The sequence below is a fragment of the Muntiacus reevesi genome, chromosome 11 (assembly GCF_963930625.1).
Source record: "Muntiacus reevesi chromosome 11, mMunRee1.1, whole genome shotgun sequence".
Lineage (NCBI taxonomy): Eukaryota > Metazoa > Chordata > Mammalia > Artiodactyla > Cervidae > Muntiacus > Muntiacus reevesi.
In genome coordinates this window covers 81010396-81031131 of record NC_089259.1, presented here as the reverse complement: position 1 = coordinate 81031131, position 20736 = coordinate 81010396, and the positions used below count along the sequence as shown (strand labels likewise).

Here is a 20736-nt window from a genome sequence, read left to right as displayed (position 1 = left end):
GTAAGTAGCCTGCTGAGATCTGAACTCGGGGACTCCCACCCTCAGCAGCAGCCCTCACAGTCATTTAGGAGACGCGTTATATGGTGGGTCCTTTTGTAATCGACTTTGAAAGTCATAGAAGCCACGTAGATGCAAATATCTAAAGCATCCAAGGGCATCTTTCACGCGGCACCCGCTGCGGGCGCGCAGGTCCGGAGACGCCCACTCCCGCGCCTCGGCGCGCGGGGCCGGGGCCGGCGGGGGGCGGGCCGCGGCCGCAGGGACCCGGCTCGGCTCGCCGGAGCCCGCCCTCTTCCCGGCACGATGAAAACTGCAGTCTTCTCCGCCCGCTCGTCCTCCCCTTTCTCCTGTTACATCCAAACAGACGATTTCAACTTCCCGAGAACCTGACAAGTGAATGGCGCTGATGACGCCCCGGAAAGGGCCCACGATCGGGTGCGGGGGAAGGGCAGCCCTGAGCGGGTTGGGACCCCGGGAGCGCCTGGGGCCCGCGCGGCCCGGGGTTGGGGGCGCCCCAGCCGCGCCCCTTGCCGACCCCGGCTCCCTTTCCAGGAAGGGGGTCGAAGCTGCTATCGATCCTGAGCTCACCGGTGACTAATGGGATGCTCGTAAACAAGCCGCGGGCCGGGCACCCCGGGAACCACCCAGGCGCGAACACGCCGAGGCGGGGGTGGTGGTGGTGGGGCGCACGCCCACCCCCAGCCCGGGCACCGGATCCGCGCGCCGAAGTGTGTGCTGGGGGGTAGGGCATTTCGAGGGGGCAGCCAAGTTCACTGCCTCCTCCAGGCCCCAGCCAGTGGGGCGGCGGCAAGGCGCTGCGGGGCCCGGTGGAGGGCGGGTGTGCCACCGCCGCCTCCCAAGCCCCGAGCCCGGGCTGGCGGTCTCGCCCCTTGATCTCGGCCGCCCCCGTCCCCTGCAGCGTCCCCTCCCCGGCGGAAGCTCGGAGCCCAATTAATTGAGTCCAAGGCGGGAGGGCCGGGCCCTGCGCGCGGCGGCCGGCCCCCGCCCCTCCCGCGCGCCCCTTTTCCCGCCCTGGGTGGCATCTCCGCCGCCGGCCTCCGCAACGAGCCTCTGATTAATGAGGCCCGGCCGCCCCCGCCCGCCGCGCCCCGCCCCGGCCCGGGCCCCCCGCGGGCGGGCGCGGGGGAGGGGACGGCGGGAAACGCGGCCCCGGGAGAAAGGGGGGCGGGGCGGGGGCGCGCGGCCCGCCCTCCCCGCGGCCCGCGCCCATTGGCCGCGCGCGCCGTCCGTCGGGGGGCGCGGCGCCAATGCGGGCGGCGGGGCGGGGCGGCCGCGCCGTGTGTGCCTGCGTAACGCCGAGTCACATGTTGTTTTGCTCTTCTTAGTTCAGTCACTCGGTGCGCGATGTGTTACTCACTGTGCGGCGGGGACCGCGACGAGTCCGGGTCGCCGTTGGCAGCGGCAGCGGCAGCAGCGGCGGCGGCAGCCCCGGCGGCGGCGGCGCGGACCCCGAGTCCCCGGGCGCACCTCGGCGCCCCGGAGCGCAGCGCGGCGGCGGGACCCGTGCGGCCGCGCGCGCCTTAGGCTCGGCCCCGCGGCTCGGGGACCCCGACTCTCGGCCCAGCCAGCGAGTCCCCCAGGCGCCGCCCGAGAGCCCGGGAGGCAGCGGCCGCGGGCAAGCCGGGCCGCGGGGAAGGGGGGGCGGCGGCCACCGCCCGCACCGGGCACCTTCTGGGGCCCCGGATCGCGGAGGGCGCTGCGCCACCGCGCGGGTGCCGGCCCCCGCGGGGCCTCCCCGAACCTTCCCCACCTCCTGGGCCCGAGGGACGCGGGCCCCGGCGGGCGAGCAGGAGGTGCTGGGGAGCCGCCCGCGCCCCCCTGCGCTCCGCTCTCCCCACCCCCGGCCTCCCGCCCCCGCCCCCGGCCCCTCCAAGCCGGGCCGGGCGGCGCGGCCTGAAGCGCCCGCGATGGCGAGCCCGCCGGAGCACGGGCCCCCCGGGCCGGCGGGCGGGGACGGCCCCAACCTCAACAACAACAACAACAACAACCACAGCGTGCGCAAGTGCGGCTACCTGCGCAAGCAGAAGCACGGCCACAAGCGCTTCTTCGTGCTGCGCGGGCCCGGCGCGGGCGGCGACGAGGCGGGCGCGGGCGGGGGCCCGGCGCCGCAGCCGCCGCGGCTCGAGTACTACGAGAGCGAGAAGAAGTGGCGGAGCAAGGCGGGCGCCCCGAAGCGGGTCATCGCGCTCGACTGCTGCCTGAACATCAACAAGCGCGCCGACGCCAAGCACAAGTACCTGATCGCCCTCTACACCAAGGACGAGTACTTCGCCGTGGCGGCCGAGAACGAGCAGGAGCAGGAGGGCTGGTACCGCGCGCTCACCGACCTGGTCAGCGAGGGCCGCGCGGGCGCCGGCGACGCGCCCCCCGCCGCCGCCGCCACCTCCGGGTCCTGCAGCGCCTCCCTGCCCGGCGCCCTGGGCGGCTCGGCGGGCGCCGCCGCGGCCGATGACAGCTACGGGCTGGTGGCGCCCGCCACGGCCGCCTACCGCGAGGTGTGGCAGGTGAACCTGAAGCCCAAGGGCCTGGGCCAGAGCAAGAACCTGACGGGCGTGTACCGCCTGTGCCTGTCGGCGCGCACCATCGGCTTCGTGAAGCTCAACTGCGAGCAGCCGTCGGTGACGCTGCAGCTCATGAGCATCCGCCGCTGCGGCCACTCGGACAGCTTCTTCTTCATCGAGGTGGGCCGCTCGGCCGTCACGGGCCCCGGCGAGCTGTGGATGCAGGCGGACGACTCGGTGGTGGCGCAGAACATCCACGAGACCATCCTGGAGGCCATGAAGGCGCTCAAGGAGCTCTTCGAGTTCCGGCCGCGCAGCAAGAGCCAGTCGTCCGGCTCGTCGGCCACGCACCCCATCAGCGTGCCCGGCGCGCGCCGCCATCACCACTTGGTCAACCTGCCTCCGAGCCAGACGGGGCTGGTGCGCCGCTCGCGCACCGACAGCCTGGCCGCCACCCCGCCCGCCGCCAAGTGCAGCGCGTGCCGGGTGCGCACGGCCAGCGAGGGCGACGGCGGCGCGGCGGCGGCGGCGGGGGCCGGGGCGGGGTCCGGGGCGGCGGCGGCGGCGGGCGGCAGGCCGGTGTCGGTGGCGGGCAGCCCCCTGAGCCCGGGCCCGGTGCGCGCGCCTCTGAGCCGCTCGCACACGCTGAGCGGCGGCCGCGCGGGCAAGGCGGCGCTGGCGCCGGCAGGGGGCGGCCTGCAGCACAGCCGCTCCATGTCCATGCCCGTGGCGCACTCGCCCCCGGCGGCCACCAGCCCCGGCAGCCTGTCGTCCAGTAGCGGGCACGGCTCGGGCTCCTACCCGCCGCCCCCCGGCCCGCACCTGCAGCACCCCCTGCACCCCCAGCGCCCCTCCAGCGGCAGCGCCTCGGCCTCGGGCTCCCCCAGCGACCCCGGCTTCATGTCCTTGGACGAGTATGGCTCCAGCCCCGGGGACCTGAGGGTCTACTGCGGCCACCGGAGCAACACGCCCGAGTCCATCGCCGAGACGCCCCCGGCGCGGGATGGCAGCGCGGGTGAGCTGTACGGCTACATGACCATGGAGCGGCCGCTGAGCCACTGCGGCGGCCGCGCCTACCGCAGGGTCTCCGGGGACGGCGCCCCGGACTTGGACCGAGGGCTGAGGAAGCGGACTTACTCGCTGACCACGCCTGCTCGGCAGCGGCCGGCGCCCCAGCCGTCCTCCGCGTCCCTGGACGAGTACACGCTGATGCGGGCCACCTTCTCGGGCAGCTCCGGCCGCCTGTGCCCGTCCTGCAGCGCGTCCTCTCCCAAGGTGGCCTACCACCCGTACCCCGAGGACTACGGCGACGTCGAGATCGGCTCGCACCGCAGCTCTAGCAGTAACCTGGGCGCGGACGACGGCTACGTGCCCATGACCCCCGGCGCGGCCCTCCTGGGGCCGGGCAGCGGGAGCTGCAAGAGCGACGACTACATGCCCATGAGCCCCACCAGCGTGTCGGCCCCGAAGCAGATCCTGCAGCCACGCCCCGGGCCCGCCGCCTTGCCCCCTGCGGGGCCAGCGGTGCCCATGCCCGCGTCGGCAGCTGGCAGGGCCTTCCCGGGCACCGCGGGCGGCTACAAGACCGGCTCCCCGGCTGAGAGCTCCCCCGAGGACAGCGGGTACATGCGCATGTGGTGCGGTTCCAAGCTGTCCATGGAGAGCGCAGACAGCAAGCTGCTGCCCAACGGGGACTACCTCAACATGTCCCCCAGCGACGCGGGCACCGCGGGCACCCCGCCCGACTTCTTCTCTGCTGCGGGGGAGACGCTGCGGGGCGTGCCCGGCTACTGCTACAGCTCCCTGCCCCGCTCCTACAAGGCCCCCCACTCCTGCCACGGCGAGAGCGACCAGTACGTGCTCATGAGCTCGCCCGTGGGCCGGGTCTTGGAGGAGGAGCAGCTGGAGCCGGCCCCCGGCCCCGCGCAGGCGGCCAGTGCCTTCCCGGCCGCGGCGGCTGGCAGCGGCCACCCCCAGCCACCCCACCCCGCCGTGCCTTCGCCTGGGAGGCCAGGCGGTGGCGGAGGTAGCCGCCCCGACGGCTTCCTGGCTCAGCGCTGCCGGGCAGTGCGGCCCACGCGCCTGTCCCTGGAGGGGCTGCCGGCCCTGCCCCGCATGCACGAGTACCCGCTGCCCCCGGAACCCAGGAGTCCAGGCGAGTATATCAACATCGACTTCGGGGAGGCCGGCGCGCGCCTGTCGCCGCCCGCGCCCCCGCTCCTGGCCTCGGCCGCCTCGTCATCGTCGCTGCTGTCCGCCAGCAGCCCGGCCTCGTCCCTCGGCTCCGGCACCCCGGGCACGAGCGGGGACAGCCGGCAGCGCTCCCCGCTCTCCGACTACATGAACCTCGACTTCAGCTCGCCCAAGTCGCCGCAGCCGGGCGCCCAGGGCCGGGACCCCGTGGGCTCCTTGGACGCTCTGCTGTCCCCAGAGGCCTCCGTGTACCCGCCGCTGCCCCCTCGCCCGGCCGCCCCCTCCTCGGCCCTGCAGCCGCCGCCCCCGCCGCCCCCGCCGGGCGAGCTGTACCGCCTGCCTGCGGCCACCACCTCCCAGGGCCCAGGCGCGGCCTCCTCCTCGTCCTCGGACACGGGGGACAACGGTGACTACACCGAGATGGCCTTTGGTGTGGCCGCCACCCCGCCGCAACCGATCGCGGCGCCCCCGAAGCCCGACGGTGCCCGCGTGAGCAGCCCCGTGTCCGGCCTCAAGAGGCTGAGCCTCATGGATCAGGTGTCGGGGGTCGAGGCCTTCCTGCAGGCCGGCCAGCCCCCAGACCCCCACCGGGGGGCCAAGGTCATCCGCGCGGACCCGCAGGGGGGCCGCCGCCGCCACAGCTCCGAGACCTTCTCCTCGACCACCACTGTGACCCCCGTGTCCCCGTCCTTCGCTCACACCCCCAAGCGTCACAACTCGGCCTCGGTGGAGAACGTTTCTCTAAGGAAAGGCAGCGAAGGGGGCTGCGGCGGCGGCCTGGGTGGGGGCGACGAGCCCCCCGCGTCGCCGCGCCAGTTGCCCCCGCCGACGCCGCAGCAGGCGCGGGCCTGGACGCCGGCTCAGCCCGGCTGCGGCCTGGTCGGCTGTCCCGGGGGCAACAGCTCGCCGATGCGCCGGGAGACGTCCACCGGCTTCCAGAATGGCCTCAACTACATCGCCATCGACGTGAGGGACGAGCCGGGGCTGTCGCCCCCCCTGCAGCAGCACCCGCACGGGCAGGCGGGCGACAGGAGCGCCTGGGGCCGCACGCGGAGCCTCGGGGGTCTCATCAGCGCCGTGGGCGCCGCCAGCCCCGCCGGGGTGTGCGGGGGGCCAGGCCCCGGCGCCCTGCCTGCGGCCAACGCCTACGCCAGCATCGACTTCTTGACGCATCACCTGAAAGAGGCCACGGTGGTGAAAGGTGAGGGCCGGGGGGCGGGAGGAGGGCGGGCTGGCGGGTCGCCTAGAAACCGCTTCCCTCCGGGGGTGCCTTGATCTCAGTGCCCAAGTTCTGGCGCAGGGTTCTCACTTTGTTTTGCACTTGGCCCAGTGTCGGTCTTTTCCCAGAGACCTCGCCAGAGCGCTCAGGTCGCCTTTGAATTCAACAGTGAGTCTTCCGACCTGGGAGACAGATCTGTTTTCTTTGGCTGCAGAGCCCCCCTCCTCTTCCCGTCTGTGAACACCTGGGAGGGGGTCAGCCACTCCCCCGGGAGGTGGCCCAGGGGGTCCTCCCCTCTGTGCAGTGGGAAACTTCCGCTGGGAGGGACCCGGGAGGGACCCGCCCGCCGGCGGCTCCCAGGCCCGCAGACGTCACCTTTCTCTTTGTTTTCCTGGAGCCTGGCCGGCCTAATTCTTGCTGAGCCTCAAAGTTTAGAAACACAGGCCCGAAAGTTGTTTAGGAGACGAGCATCCATTTTGGCTGGCCGTTGCAGGGAGCCCTGAGCCGTTTCAAGTTTACGTGGGGACCGTGGGAGCATTTCCAGCAGAGACGTGCCTGTTCTCTAGGAGGCTGAAAGGGCGACGCTCCTGAAACCCAGCTCTGGAGCTTGAGCCCACCTAGGCATCACCTGGCGAGTCTGAGGCCAGGGGGCAGGGCTGGGTGAACCCCCGAGATTCCCACGCGGTGGGTCTGGGCTGTGGCTCCCCGTGCCTTCCTGAGAAGCGCCCCTGTTGTGCTGTGGTGCGGGGGGGCGGGGGAGGCTGACTGGGGGCGGAATTGGGGGCACTTGCCCCCGTTAGCCCGCCGGAGCAGGTCTGAGAAATGACGTGGGGGGTCAGCCTAGGTAGGCGCAGTCAAGGAAAGCGCCCAGTGGGCGGAGCCCAGCCACCAGCATTTTCCCTGTTGCCCAGGCGATGAGAGTCTGGACTTGAGAGAAGACAGTGAAAGATGCCACATGGGTGGTTTCCGGAGCGGTCAGCCCCAGGGGGTGGCGCCCAGTGTGGTTACTCCCCGGCTCCTCGAAGATCCGCAGGGACCGAGGTGTGCTTGCGTTGACCTGGTTGTCTCAGACCCGGAATGACGAGGGGGAGGAGAGGTGGGAGGGTGGGCTCAAAGAGTTCCTTAATTTTATAGCTGCTTCCGTGCAGGAAGATAGAAGCGCCGTGGGAACCGCGGAGGACAGAGTAGTGAACAGTGCTCAGACGCTGGCCGGAGGTCAGCAGTCTGCCGGGGTTGCAGGGTGATGATGGGCGCAGCGTGGGGACCTGTACACCTTGTGTTCTGAAAGCAAACAGACGCGTCTGATGCGGGGTAAATCCAGCATGTGTTTTCTCGAATCCATGGGAGTTCAAGTTACAGCTGGGTTCTAGAGGGCGGGGACGTACGCACCCCTGTGGCCCATTCTTGTTGACGTGTATATACCCACACGATACTGTAAAGCCGTTATCCTCCAAATAAAAATAAATTTAAAGAAGAAAAAAAATTAAAGTTATAGCTGTAGGGTGGGTACCCTGTTATTCTTACACATAGAGGAAAAGCGATTTGCTTTTTTTCTGAAATCATGGACTACAAGACGAAAAGAGGCACAGAGAACTCTCAGGGACGCGGCCCTGCGGCATCTAATGACGCAAGTTGGAAGCCGTCAGGATGTGCCCCGTAAATGGTGATGCTCAGCTGAAGGTCGGTTTTCTTGGAGGCACTTAAGCCCTACAGGTGCTTCTGAAAAATTGCTGGTGTGTCTGGGAGTTGAAGGATTATTAGGTGCCATCCAAGACACAGGCTAGATAAACACAGCAGCGTAACTAGACTTGACTGGGGGGAAAATCTGCACGCACGGGAAGGGGTATAGACCATAGTGAACACCAGAGTACATCTTGCTGAAATCTGATTCTCATCAGAAAAAAACAGCCTGAGAACACAACACCTTTCACAGCCTCTGGTAGAGCAGGCAGGAAAAACCCGGAGTGGATTGAGGAGGCCCTGGGAGGCGCTTCTCGCAGTTAGCGGAAGAGTGAGCTGGGGTGTGTGCCTCCAGGCCTGAAGGAATCCAAGGCCTTTCGGATAAAGTAGATACATTCAGAAACATGATTCACGGCTGCTGTAATGCCCTTTTCAGATGAGAGAAAATTTTAAACTGCGAGAGATAAGTTTAGCCAGAGGCCTGGTCTGGCTTGTTTTGTCCTGAATTTCCCACCAGTATAACATTCCTCTCAACCTATAGGATTCAGGGCTCTGAAATCAAAACAGTTTGTAAATTCCGTGGTCACTGAAATCCCTTTGGATTGCCGTTTGTCCAAAGTCTCTGTGAGTGTTATGGTAAACAGCCTTTTAAGAACGGGAAAAGACTATTTTTAAACAAAATAGATAGCTACAATTGATCCATTGTGTCCAAACCATATTTTTTTTTTCCTTTCTTTCAAAAAGGCCTACACGCTAAATGGATTTCTGGTAGACTAATTTGAGCGCAGAGAACAGTGGACTAGGGAAGAGGAGGATCTCGTTTTAATTAACAGGGCGGGGGGTGGGGGGCGAAGCTTACTTGTGTTTCTGTGGAGCCAGAAAGGAGCATCCACTTTTATTTAACTCCTGTTTGCGCATAGACATTGGTTTGTGATGCTCATAAATAAAAAGTTCACAGGAGATAAGTGTTCTTTGAGAGCATGATTTATGGAGGGAAGACTTGCAAAGCATTTCTTTGAAGATAAAACGGAAAGTGAGCTTCCTGAGTCATGGGGTGCATTGCCCTGACCCTCAGCAGTGGCTGTGTTTCCACACTCAGCTCCTCGGGTTCCGCGTGGAAACGCTCCGTGAGCCCCACGGAGTCGGAGTCATCCGGGGTCTCGTGGGCAGTGTTTGGCGTTTGCATAAGCGGTGACAAAGAGTTAAGGTTCCAGCAACGTGTCCTGCTTGGATGTTTCCAGTAGAATTGGGGCTGGGGGTGGAGTTTCCATGCTGGAGCCAATTAAAAAGTTAGTACCCCTTAGATGGACACCCAGACATGTGTTTATGTCTTTGTAGGTCGTCCAGAGAAGATGAAATTTTGACTCTAAATTATGCATCTCACTTGGGAGCAGGGAGAAGGTACTTATCCTGTGTTTTGTGGGTGTGTTTGTGGAAAAGTCTAAGCCATCTTTACGGTGTTGTTGTTTGGGAACAGACCTGCTGTGCTGAATTTACTGAGCATTAAAGCCGCTTTTTAAAATTAACTTCGTATGTTTGGTTGTTAGGATTATAGATTGTCCTATACTGTATAAACTATGCTATTTTAGTATTCCCTTTTAGTGAGGTTTTTGTTCTAAAATTGGTGTGTGTGTATGTACAAGGCAGATTAGATAAGAATTACCCTGAAAGCATCTGTATTTAAATTTGTTTGATAAAAGGACTATTTATTCATATCCCACAGAAAGAATCGTGGGATAAGAGAGCAACACCATCACAATTTATGTTTAAAAGTGTTGTCTGTTGAAGTCTTCAAGCAGGGGACCTGAATATTTTTAGAACTCCAAGGAGATGGCTTGACAAACCACACACACTTTATTTTCTCTGTCGTGCTTGCTTTTCCGCTTTGGCTGGCCGGCTCTTATCATAATAAGCCAATCATGTGCCCGGCTCCCACCCTGTTCCCAGGAGCAGACAACTAAGGTGCTAATGAAAACACACACAGGCTTTCCTGAATGAAAGTCATGTGACTTGTTCTAGTTCCTTTATTGAAAGAGAAACCTTTACCAAAATAGTACTTCAGAGAAGGAGGCAGGGCGTGTGGAGCACTAACCCAGGGATCCGGAAACCAGGTTTCTAGTTGCTGATCTTGGTGAGTCACGTAGGAGAGGAGTCCCTCTGTCTCACTTTCTCCGGCTGCAAAGCAAGGTTCTTATTACCCTCTCCTCTTGTGCTCCACGGGGAAGTCCAGGAGCTTGTCCACATCCAGAGAGCTTCAGCTCCTCTAGAGAAGCATGCCAGTAAAGCCCGCGATGCTGTTGATACTTAACTACCTTGAAACCCCGAGTGTGTGCAGGAAAGAAACTTCTGTTGATGCGTCTTCTTAAATTAAAAACAAACCCCCAAACCCTCACAGTTGTCTGAACATGGAGTCAGTACCTTCCTGAGAAATGCAGGCCTCTTCTATTTGGTTTCACTCCAGTCTCTAAGAGCCATTGTTTACTCCCATCTCTATTTCACTTGAGGTTTGCTTTTTTTCATAGATAACTATCAATTGTCATGTAGTAGTGTTTTAAATTCCATAGTAGAGTAACAGCGAAGGAAAGTAGCATTCTAATCCTGAAACTACAGCAGGACCGCACTTTCTGATGACCTTTTATGATGTGGTCATATATTAAGAGAAATTGTCAAGATGAAAATGTGTAACTGGAATGTAGATTTCTCAGATTGACAGTGTTGGGCCTTCATCTGGGGAGCATCAAGAGAAAAAGAGAACTCTGAAACTTTGAGCTGCTGAGTCATCACTGTTTGACTGGGACTTTGCTCCTCGGCCGACTCAATGAGAGTGGCCACTCCTGCGCGGTTTTTGGTTTGTCTGGTTGTCCCAGCTGGTCAGGAACACCTCCAGTGTCTGATTCTCTCGTTCTTCCGTGGGCCCACCACCCTCCTGAAAAGGAATTTTAATAGATAATTAATGCTTTATTTTCTTTAGACCTTAGTATGAAAACTCGTCTCTTTATGCAAAGAACTTGCAGAAGTTTCAGGACCAGCACGGGGATAATGGCTTTTCTGTTAAAATTCCCACAAATTCATTTTCTGTAGAAGTGGAGTTCCGAGAGCCAGTTAACTTTTGGTATCAGATTTGGCAGGTGGAAAGGGTTTTTTGTTTTGGTTTTTTGGGGTAGAATCGAATGTTCCCATTTCACCTTAGAAACTTAAGGGAAAATGTACCTGGGCTCTTTTTATCTGCTCTGCCAAGTACACGGAGCAGGAAAAACAGCGGGAGAGAGTCCTGCCCCCTCAGCCCCCACGGGGTCTTCGCCAGGGCCCCTGTAGTAGGTGAGTTTCTCTAGGCTTTATCTGCTGCAGACATGAGCAGAATGTTTTTCCATACAAGTCGGGGAAGGCTTTTAATGCTGGCATTTTTCATCTGCTGGACAATTTTCTGAACCTGCAAAATCAGTGGTTATAAACCCGTCACTGATCAGGTTGTAGGTTTCCTGAGAACAGCACTCTCCACATTTCAGCGCGAAGATTCTTTCTGTGTTAAGTTCATCAATTTGGGTGTGTTCTTCAAGATGGCAGTGATTATTCCGAATCACTCAAGGCTGAATACTGTAGACAGAGCTCGTCTACAATAGATTTGTAGATTTGTTTCTGGAGAGAACTGGTGAAGTCATCAGTCAAGATCGAGGAAATGCTGAGTCTAGTAATTGCTCCTGACTCTTCCTCCCATGTCTTTCTGGCTGGCTGGCACAGACTTGCATTAACTGTGCGTGGAATTAAAGAGCACAGAAGGAAGTGTGGACAGAGAGAGCTGGAGTCTGTGTTGGAAACTAGCGTTTGCTCTGTGGGTGCAAAGTATACAAGATACGTCTGTGCTTGCGGGGTGGGGGGGGGGGTCTCATTTAATTAAATTCATTGCATCAGAATGGAATTCATTGAATTCCGCTGAAATGCAATTGGGTTAAAACTTGTAGGCTGCATGTTTACAAGTGTTGTAACAGTCAAGTTAGAGGTTCTGATTTCTTTTCTGTTGGATTAGGAAATGTTAAGTTTGTATCCAGTTGCTTTTACCTGTCCAGAGTTGATCAGGCAAAGGTGTCTTCACATGTGGCCCTGCGTTCTCATTCCAGGGGTGATATTTATGCCCATAGACAGGATTTAGAAAATACTCATGGCTTATGGTGCTTAATTTGGAATATTTGGTCAAACATGGTGGTCTATAACATACATTAACGAATGATTACATGCATAGCATTTTGTAAACACTGGGCTTTTTAGTATCAGTTTTAATTAAAGAGTACCCAGCTTTCCATAAAAATTATTATTTGGGGGTGATGTGTGTGTGCGTATATGTGTTTAGTTTCATAATTTCTCATCCAGTGGATATTTTTTTCATAATTCAAGCTCCAATGCGGAATAATAATGTTCTCTAATCATGTTAAAACTGTGTGACCTTAAGTATACCTATAGTGTTAACTGTGACTTTAGTCTATCCATTAGGTATTGGCACAGATAACTTGAGTGAATTACTATAGTACAGTGTTAAATTCCAATTCTTTCTATGTGAAAAAAGATAGGTTCTATATAGAGTTCATTATATTAGTGATTTTAATAATTATCTTAAACTCCATATGTATATCTTAATATAATGACATATTTTTACATAGAATCAATGCATAATCTTTAATATTTATAAATGTGACCTAGTACTTAGTGCAAATTCAAAAGTCCTTACTTATATCTGCCCATTTTTTTTGCCTCCAAATTAAAAGTGTAACTAGTAATGCCCAAAACTTGAAGAGCAGTGAATGAGGCTGAAAGAATGCTACTAAAGCTGAGATGATGAAAATGCAACCGTTATTCTGGTCAGTGTTGAAAAATAATTGCATGTCCCTCTCTCTCCCCTTGCAGTCAAAAGAAGTGTTAAAAATTCAAAGAGTAGGCTTTTTGTCACGTTATAGTGTTCAGAGGTTTTAATACCTAGAGTCTCACGTGATACTCCAAAAGCCCTACCTCAGAGCGGAGCTGCCCGGGTCCCCGTTTTTGGAATAAGGAGCCTGCAGCTCAAAGAGTCCCAGCGACCTGTCTCGGAATCCCGGAGCCAGGACGGGCGGTGGTGGGTTGAACCTCGCAAAGATGCCGTCTTACCACCTGACTGCGGCCAGTATATCCCGTCTTCTGCAGGCCCTACACGCTGTCTGCACGGGAAGTCCGTTCACTGTAGCGACCTTGGGATTTTCTGTAGACTCGCCTCAGGCAGCTTTCAGGTTAACAGCTGGGTTGTTACCTCACTTGGTGATACTGAATCGCCCTGTCTTTTCTTCCACACATTATTCATTCAGAGTAAGATGGGTCAGCTAAGCAGGAAGACTGGATGATAAAGGAAAGCACCCTCATTTTTTTTTTTTTAATATATTAAAAAAATTTTTTTTTCCATTTTTGTTGGTCTGTAATTGACTGATAATGTTGTGTTAGTGTCAGAAAGCTCCCTTATTTTTTAAAATGGTTTCCACACCTGCCAGGTTGAAGAGCTCAGGATTCAGCATTATTTTCAAGGCTCTGGTGGTGGTGGTGGGTTTCAGAGCTGGATTTGGACTGTTGGTTGGTCATCTGTTCTGGGGACCCCTGGGTGTCTTCCTGGACTTCCGGTGACCTGCAGAATGGACACTTACATTCCTCAGCTGTCTTTGTTTTCATGAAACAAACTGTATATCATGTCTGATAAGATACCTCCCCCTTGCAACACCAAATGCTTGAGATGAGAAGTCTCTCCACACAGTGTGGTGACAGTCAGAAGAAAAAAAAAAATCCAAGGTTGCTTTGAGGAAAAGGGGTGGAGCCCTCAGGTCTGATGAAACGCGTTTGAAGGTTGTGAAAACAGGCCGGGGCGGTGGGCATCTCCTGCGAGGTCACTGGTTTAGTTAGTGGGTAGCAGTGTTTGCAAACATTCTCAGGAAGGAATGCGATGTTCTGTGTCTCCGCGGGCCTTTGTCTGGCGATGAAGACCTTGCTTTTCCGACAGGGCCTGCCCCCTCTGGGATGAGGCATTGTCTGTAGAAGGGCTATTTACTAGGCTTTATTTATTTTGGAGCCTCTCAGGAAATTGCTTCGTGCATGCGCTACGAGGTGTGATGGTGGACAGAAGCAGAGAAAGCAGACACTTAGCTGAGGAAGCAGCTTGGAATCAGGGTGATGGCCCAGCGCCCACGTGGGCAGCCTCTCTTGGGGGTGCAGAGGGCAAGGGCTTAGCAGTCAGTCAAACTCATGTGCTTCCTTGTAAGGAAAAAGAGAGAAGGAAGAAAGACCGTTCTTGGGGTAATTCAGATCAGAAGACCTCTACAGTCTGGGAAAACATAGGTCCTTTTTCTTTGTTGGTGGGTCACCTTGGTTCACTGAGCCAGCATCTTGTGGGTCTGTGGTCTCCATCATTCTGTGAGGGGTCCTTAAGATGCATTCCTTTTCTAAGTGAAATATCATATACTCCTCATTAGGCATAACTCCATTAGCAGTTTTCTAAGAAATGAGTCATCGACTCTATTGGATGATGAGGCTGTCCGAAAACGAACAATTTTAGAATTTGCCTGAGGACCCTTCAGTAACTCATCAGTGGTGCTAAGAGGGGACCTCCTCCAGAAGGGATCATTTCACCAGTGCCTTTCTTGTTTTTGAGATTTTTTTCTTTTTTTTTTTGAGGAAACAAATGTATTTACTTACCTTCATTGTTACAGAATGAGAAATGATCTTTCAGAAGGTGCTGTCTTCCTAAGGGTTGACTCCGAGCCCCCTTCAAAAGGCAGACCGGAAGATGTAAACACATGTAACAGTTCACACAACTGCTCTCCACGCTCGGAAGAAAGGGTAGTCGGGTCTCACCCGCCTCGCGCCCTGGGGAGTGGTCCAGGGCGGTGTTTACACGAGCTGTCAGTCTCGCCAGCCTCTGAGCAGAGACCACTTCCTTCCTGGCAGACGCAGCCTGGGGGTCAGGCGCCTGCCATCAGTAGCGTGTGCACCACGATTCCCGCAGCATCGCTGTCACCGGGCGTGGGGTAAACAGGCCAGGAGTGAATGGAGTGATGAAACTGCCCCTTGGGATCAAACGGAAGCTGAGTTCAGGGGCCCTGTCTTGGGGCGCTGGCTCTGGGGAGCATTTCCCCAGTTAAGTGGGAAGCGGATGGCAATCGAGATGCGCGTGTTTGTAAATCAAAGCCCCAGCATCTCCCTGCAGGAGGTCTGGCGCCTCCCCTGAAAACCAGCCCTCCTGCGAAGACCTGGGACGAAGCGCTGGCTGCCTGGCCCGGTGCTGGTGCTGGAAAGCCACGGAACGTGGAGGCTGAGGTCAGTGACCGCGTCACACCGTGGAGAAGCCCCTGACCTATCCTGGGAGGGACACACCCGTTCCCTGGCCTGCCAGGCCCAGCGGAGGCCCCACCGCGGTCCCCGCTGCTTCCCTCTCATACGGCTTCCCGAGACCATGGTGGGTAGATGGATGGATGGATGGATGATGGGGGAATTGAGAGGTGGGGGAGAAGTTTTGAAATTAGATCAGGATGCTCTTCCTCAATTGAAAGAGTGTGCAGGTAGTGTTTTAGAAACTCCAGGCAATAAGCAGGATTAAGCAGGGAGTGGATTGGAGGCTGTGGTTCAGGTTGACTTTGTTTGAAGATGAGGGATGGGGGGGCTACATCCCAGAACCCCTGAACTGCTAAGACAACAGGAATGCCTAGAAAAGGAAAGGGGTCTGTTTCTTACACCACAGCCTGCGTGCGTTTTTTCAAAGATAAATTGTTAATGTGATTTGTGGTGGTGCCATGCTTCTGTTTTATGCTTATATGATGTAGGTACTTGTAAAAATTGTTTTCCAGCATGAAAGAGACCTAAAATAACACTTTCCATATTATGCAAATGAAACAGAAAACAAAGCCATAGACTACTCATAAGCTCTTAACTCATAAGCTCAACTATATTTATACCAAATTTTTAAACAAATATCTAATCAAATATTTCTATCAAATAGGCTTGGCGAAACTGCTACAAAGAACTCTTCTTACTTCACCAGTTAAACTTTTAAAAAACGTACAGTTCAGTTGAAAATACTTAGATGGATTTTCGCCAAATATCTTAGTAGCAAAGCTGCAGTATCTGTTTCTTCTTTTCTTTCGAATATTATAAAACAGGAGTGGACGTTTAGCTCAGTCCGTTTCAGAAAACCCACCTTAACTGGTTGAGTCAACAACAAAAAAAGTAAACTTGAATAGTGAATGATGTGAATATATTCAATATGAAATATAGCCACACTCCTATAAATAGCATTCATGGATTTTGAAACATTCTTTCGATTTCATTTATTTTGACAGCTGTTTGAAATGAGCATTTTCTTTCCAAGGTGAAAGTTCACGTAGCTTCCAAGTTGATAGACGTTGTGGTGTTGAGGATCAAATCGGAGCTGTGAAGACGCAGAATCAGGGACAGAACTTCATGCCGGTTTACTTCTTGCTTCTTACCGCAAGCGATTTAGTCTGTGGGTCGTGCTGGTTTATGAGCAGACTTGGTTCCAAATGAAATATTGCACCCTAGTAAAATGCCCACGTTTCCCCGGCGTGGAGCGAGCGTTTTATTCAGCCCCTAGAATAATTCTGGGTGGTTGAGCGTGCATCTTTGCCACTCGAGTCTGCGGCTGTTCAGCTGGGATGCTCAGAGTTCATCTTTGCGTTCCTGCTTGAGCCGTTCTTGGCCAGAGACAGGATGGACCGTTGCTGCTGGAAAATTCCGGTGCGATCACAACTTAGAGTGCCTCCCCCCGCCCACCCCCTCTGCGCCCCAGAGTGCCTCCCCCTGCCCACCCCCTCTGCGCCCCCCAACACACTCACTTGGGGTCCATCCAGGGAAGTGGAATTTCCACATCAGTTTTCTTCTCTGGGAACCCCCAGGTTTGATTCTGCTGCCAGCCCCTCTGAGCGCTGGGCCGTCTTGCCTCACGATTCCCAGCATCACTCCGTGCGTCCTGTCTCTGCCGTCCAGCCCCAGAAACTTCGCTAGGTCCCTGGATCCCTTCCCCTGCCTTCTGAGTCTCCGCTCGCCCACGACTCCTGCTGGAGAGAGACGCTCCCCCGCAGTCCGTGCAAGGGGCGGCTGGACCCGGGCGTGTCCCGGTCCCCTGGCCCTGCCGCTTGGAGCTGCGGCCGTGAGCGCGGTGTGTTCAGGGCTGTGGCTGTCCGTGAGGAGTCAGCATTTCGACTTCAGTTAATATTTTTCTCATAAACGATCTGTAGACATTTCACATAATCACAATTCTATCTATAGGTCAGATTCAACCTTACTCAGTTTTTAGACGTCCGGATGCTTTCTAAGGCGAGTTCTGTTTTCTTTAGGCACGCCTGAAACTGCTTGGCACACCCTGACTTGAGCCTTTTTTAAAGAGTGTGTGTTTTATCTGTTTTTTTTTTTTTTTACCCTCAAAAAAGCAAGCAAACAAATGACAGGAACTTCCTTTCAGGGGCTCCTGGGAAGAGGGGAAGGTGGGCTTGGGAGCAGGAGAGACGGAGGCTGGGGCGGGTCCTCCTGCCTTCAGATTTCAGGTTCAGCTAGCTTGTTGTGTGCGTGCCAAGTTGATTGAGTCGTGTCCCCGACTCTTTGTGACCCCATGGATGGTAGCCCGTCAGGCTCCTCTGTCCATGGGATTCCCATGCGGGAATACTGAGTGGGTTGCCATGCCCTCCTCCAGGAGGTCTTCCCCACCCAGGGCTTGAATCCACGTCTCAAGTATCTCCTGCCTTGGCAGCTGGTTGCTTTATCACTGGGGCCACCTGGGAAGAGAGATGCAGATCGCGACATGCTGTGTACTTTAAAACTCTGTCACCCATTTGAAAGATACCAAGTGCAGGCTGGGATGAAAGAGGTTTGGCTTCCAAGTGGAAAAACAAACAAACAAAAAAGAAACAACCCCCCCCCCCAAAAAAAAATGACAAAGGTACCGAATCTTCAAGCCTACCTTTGAAACTGAGGACATAAATCTAATATTGACGTGTGTTCAGAGCATGAATAGAGGTGATGACAAGTGTTCCCGAAACTAAACAGGGGAGAGGCGGGCAGAAGGTGAAGAGGAGGCGAGGTCTGGGGTGTTTACGGGGGAGTCCGTGTGGGCAGAGGGAGTGGCTAGAGGGGCGAAGGCCCGGGGCAGAAAGTCGCCGGTGCGTCCCAGGGCCCGGAGGAGACCCGTGCAGCCGGGAGCGAGCAAGGGCGCTGGGGACGCCCGGACAGCCGCCCGCGACGTGTGGCGCCTGCCGTGAAGACTGCCACTGCCCAGCAGCGCAGGTGGAAGCACCGTGGCTTCGGACCCTCATGTGAGGCGTTTTAAGCGCTTTTCCTCTCATGTCCCCAGAGCATCTTTTTTCTCCCACTTCGCATGGTCTGTGTCACCTCTTGACTTTCTTTCTCAAAGATCGTGCATCACAGGCGGAGAGACCCCGGAGTTCTCTGGGGGGGAACGCTGCTGCAGGGTCCCTGGGCCGGGGGGCCGGGGCGGGGGCCGGGGGGGACGGGGAAGGCCGGGGGGACGTTGCCGCAGGGTGAGCAGTGCCGCCAAGGCCCCCGTGTGCAGCCGCAGAACCACGTGCTCCGCCGCGCAGATGCGTCTGGAAGCGCCTTAGGATTTGTAACAGGTGTTTAGTAGGCCCTCCAAGGAGGAGAAGCCCCTGTTTCTGTTTTTTAAAGGGACCACCCGAGGGGGAAGGGGTCCAGCGGTCGCTGGGCCCGGGGGAGCCTCTGCCGGGCGGTGAGGAGCGGTGCTCCGGGCGGCTCAGGCTGCCTGGGGTTCCGTGTCCCCTCGGTACCCCGGGACCCTCCTTTGCAAACCTGGGTCGGTCACTCCCTCCTCCCCAGGGCGTCCATCCGCCAGGTGTGCCGTCCTGTAAGGGGCCCTGGCTCAGGCTCTGCAGCAAATGGGTTTCCTTCCTCAGCTGACTGGGAAACTAAAGGGAAAGATAAGTCAGTGTTCCCTCTATTTCTTGGAGATGGGACCCGAAGAGGAAAGCGCTGGTGGGGTGATTTTGGAGCTGAGGGTGTCAGAGCCCAAGGGAAGCTAGTGAGTCACTTGGGAAAGACCCTCCCCTCCTTTCAGCCTGTCTTCGAGGAAACCGCATGCTTGAGGCATAGTCTCATGTGTGGTTCTTTGTAACTTACTTGACTTTTAATTATTTAACATGGATTCAAGTCTATCTTTGGAATGTAGGCTGAGTTTTACTTAATTTTTCTTAAATGCGTAAGAAAGCAATGGGCTGAGTGAAGTGTCTTAACGAACCTCGCCCATTTGAACAAGAGAAAAGCGACGATGTCGTCCTGATTATTCATCTGTATTAGTCGTTATTTCTTCCCTTAGGGGCTGCCATGACGTCATCCTAGACCAGAAGGATGAAATTCCGTTTCCTCTGTCAAGTGTACATCTTAGGAAACACGCTCACGCGCGTGGGTCTCCTGATATCTGTGGTTTGTAAAGTTGCTCCAGAGAATTTGGTGGCTAAGGGACCCCGGCAGGAGGCTGTGTGTTTGCGTGTCGGGAGTTTTGTGACCAGCGCCCAGGGTCTCGGCGGGGCACACGCGGCCAGGGGCTGTTTCTTTCTCGGCGACTGCTCCCCGGCCCTGCAGGCAGACGGCTCGCGTAGGCTCGGAAACAACTGGATGCCTGCGTCGTCTCAGATCCGTCGGACACGTTTGACCGGGGGCAGGCTTACTCTTGTTCCTCTCAGCTACGGGTCGGGACACCGTGAAGCCTCCTGTTCAGTTCAGATTCAGTTCGATACAACAAGTAGAAATTGTAAATGGCCAGCTGCGCTCTACGGATGATGGAGAAAATAAGTTATTTTATCTTAATTCAGGTAGAGCGAGTGTCACAAAGTCGCAAAGCTGTGAAGTGTGACGAGGCGGAAGGGGTCTGCCGGGACGGGGCATCCTTGTCTGGGCGATGCTCTGCTGGGGGGAAGGGCCTGTGTGTGTAATCTTGGGGCATCATCGTAGTCGCCTGCGTCCTTCTCATTCCTGAAGAGGTGGGTGGGAGCCACCTCCATTCTCGAGAGTCGAAGAGAACTCCCGCCCAGCCTTTGGAGCCCAGGGATGCGTTCATTGATCAGCACTTCCTTTTACTGTAAGAAATGTCTTTACACTGAGTTGATCGTCTTCCCCGCGTTTTCTCCGGGACTCTTCAGCGGCTTGGGGCGCTGTCTTGGCGTGGCTGGGTGTGACTTCCTGCCCTCTGCCTTCTCTCCAGGGGAGAGGGGAAGGGGAGCGGGTTTGTGGTCACGGCTGTCCCAGCTCTGTGTGCCGTCTGGACAGGACTGCGTGTCCTCCGTCTCGCGCTTGCGGTCCTCCCCCCGGAGGCACCTCCCTGCTCTGTGTCTGCCAGCTGGCAGCCCTGGGCCCTCCAGGAGGGGCCGGGGGCCAAGGGTCCAACTCGAGGCTCCCACGGCTCTCCCGAGGGGCCCGGGTGAGTGGGGTCTTTCCCAGCAAGCAGGTGGAGGAAGAGCTGTGTGGAGGTCAGGCCGTGCCGGGGCTCCACAGGTCTCCCAGCAGGTTTGCCAGCCGAGGCTCCAGTTCTGAAGACACAGACTCTGTGGCCCGTGGGCTGACGAGGGTACCCGGCAGCTTCACCTGGCCGGCCAGGCAGCTGATGTCTGCAGGTGAAGCCGGGCGGGGCGCGGGCGGTCGTCTACAGACCAGGGGGTACCGGAGTCTGGGTTCCCCCGGCCCCTCTTCCCTGGGAAGGCGTGGCCATCAGCTGCTGTCTCCCCCACCCTTTTTTTTGGTTTGTTTCCAGTAAATGAACCTTGATAAAGGTGGTCTGAAACTCCGCACCTCCCACTTTTTGTTACTGAAATTTCAATCGGGTACTTTCATCAGGCTGTAAGTGGCTCTCATCGGCCACAGAGGAACTGAGATGTTCGTCTGCATTGGGGGGGGCGGCTGTGTGTGACCCCAAGGGAACCGAGGTCTTGGGCCCCGTGGCCCACCTGGCGGGGCCTCCGCCCAGATGCGCGGGCCGTGCCCGGGGCGTGCAGAAGGCGCCCGAGCAAGGCGCTCTGTGCCGCGTCCGAGAACGTTTGCTTCAAACAGCCTGGACTTACCCCCCGCCCCCCCCCCCCATCAAAA

General features: G+C 57.1%; 1 protein-coding gene across 1 annotated transcript in view; it reads left to right on the top strand.

Annotated features, from left to right (window-relative positions):
• Positions 1-1347: 1347 nt before the first annotated feature.
• Positions 1348-20736, top strand: part of IRS2 (insulin receptor substrate 2) — a 29126-nt gene continuing 9737 nt past the window's right edge. Inside the window, exon 1 of the mRNA XM_065901887.1 lies at positions 1348-5916. Coding sequence (XP_065757959.1) covers positions 1929-5916 — 3988 coding nt within the window. The 5' untranslated portion in view covers positions 1348-1928. The remainder of the gene's footprint in view (positions 5917-20736) is intronic.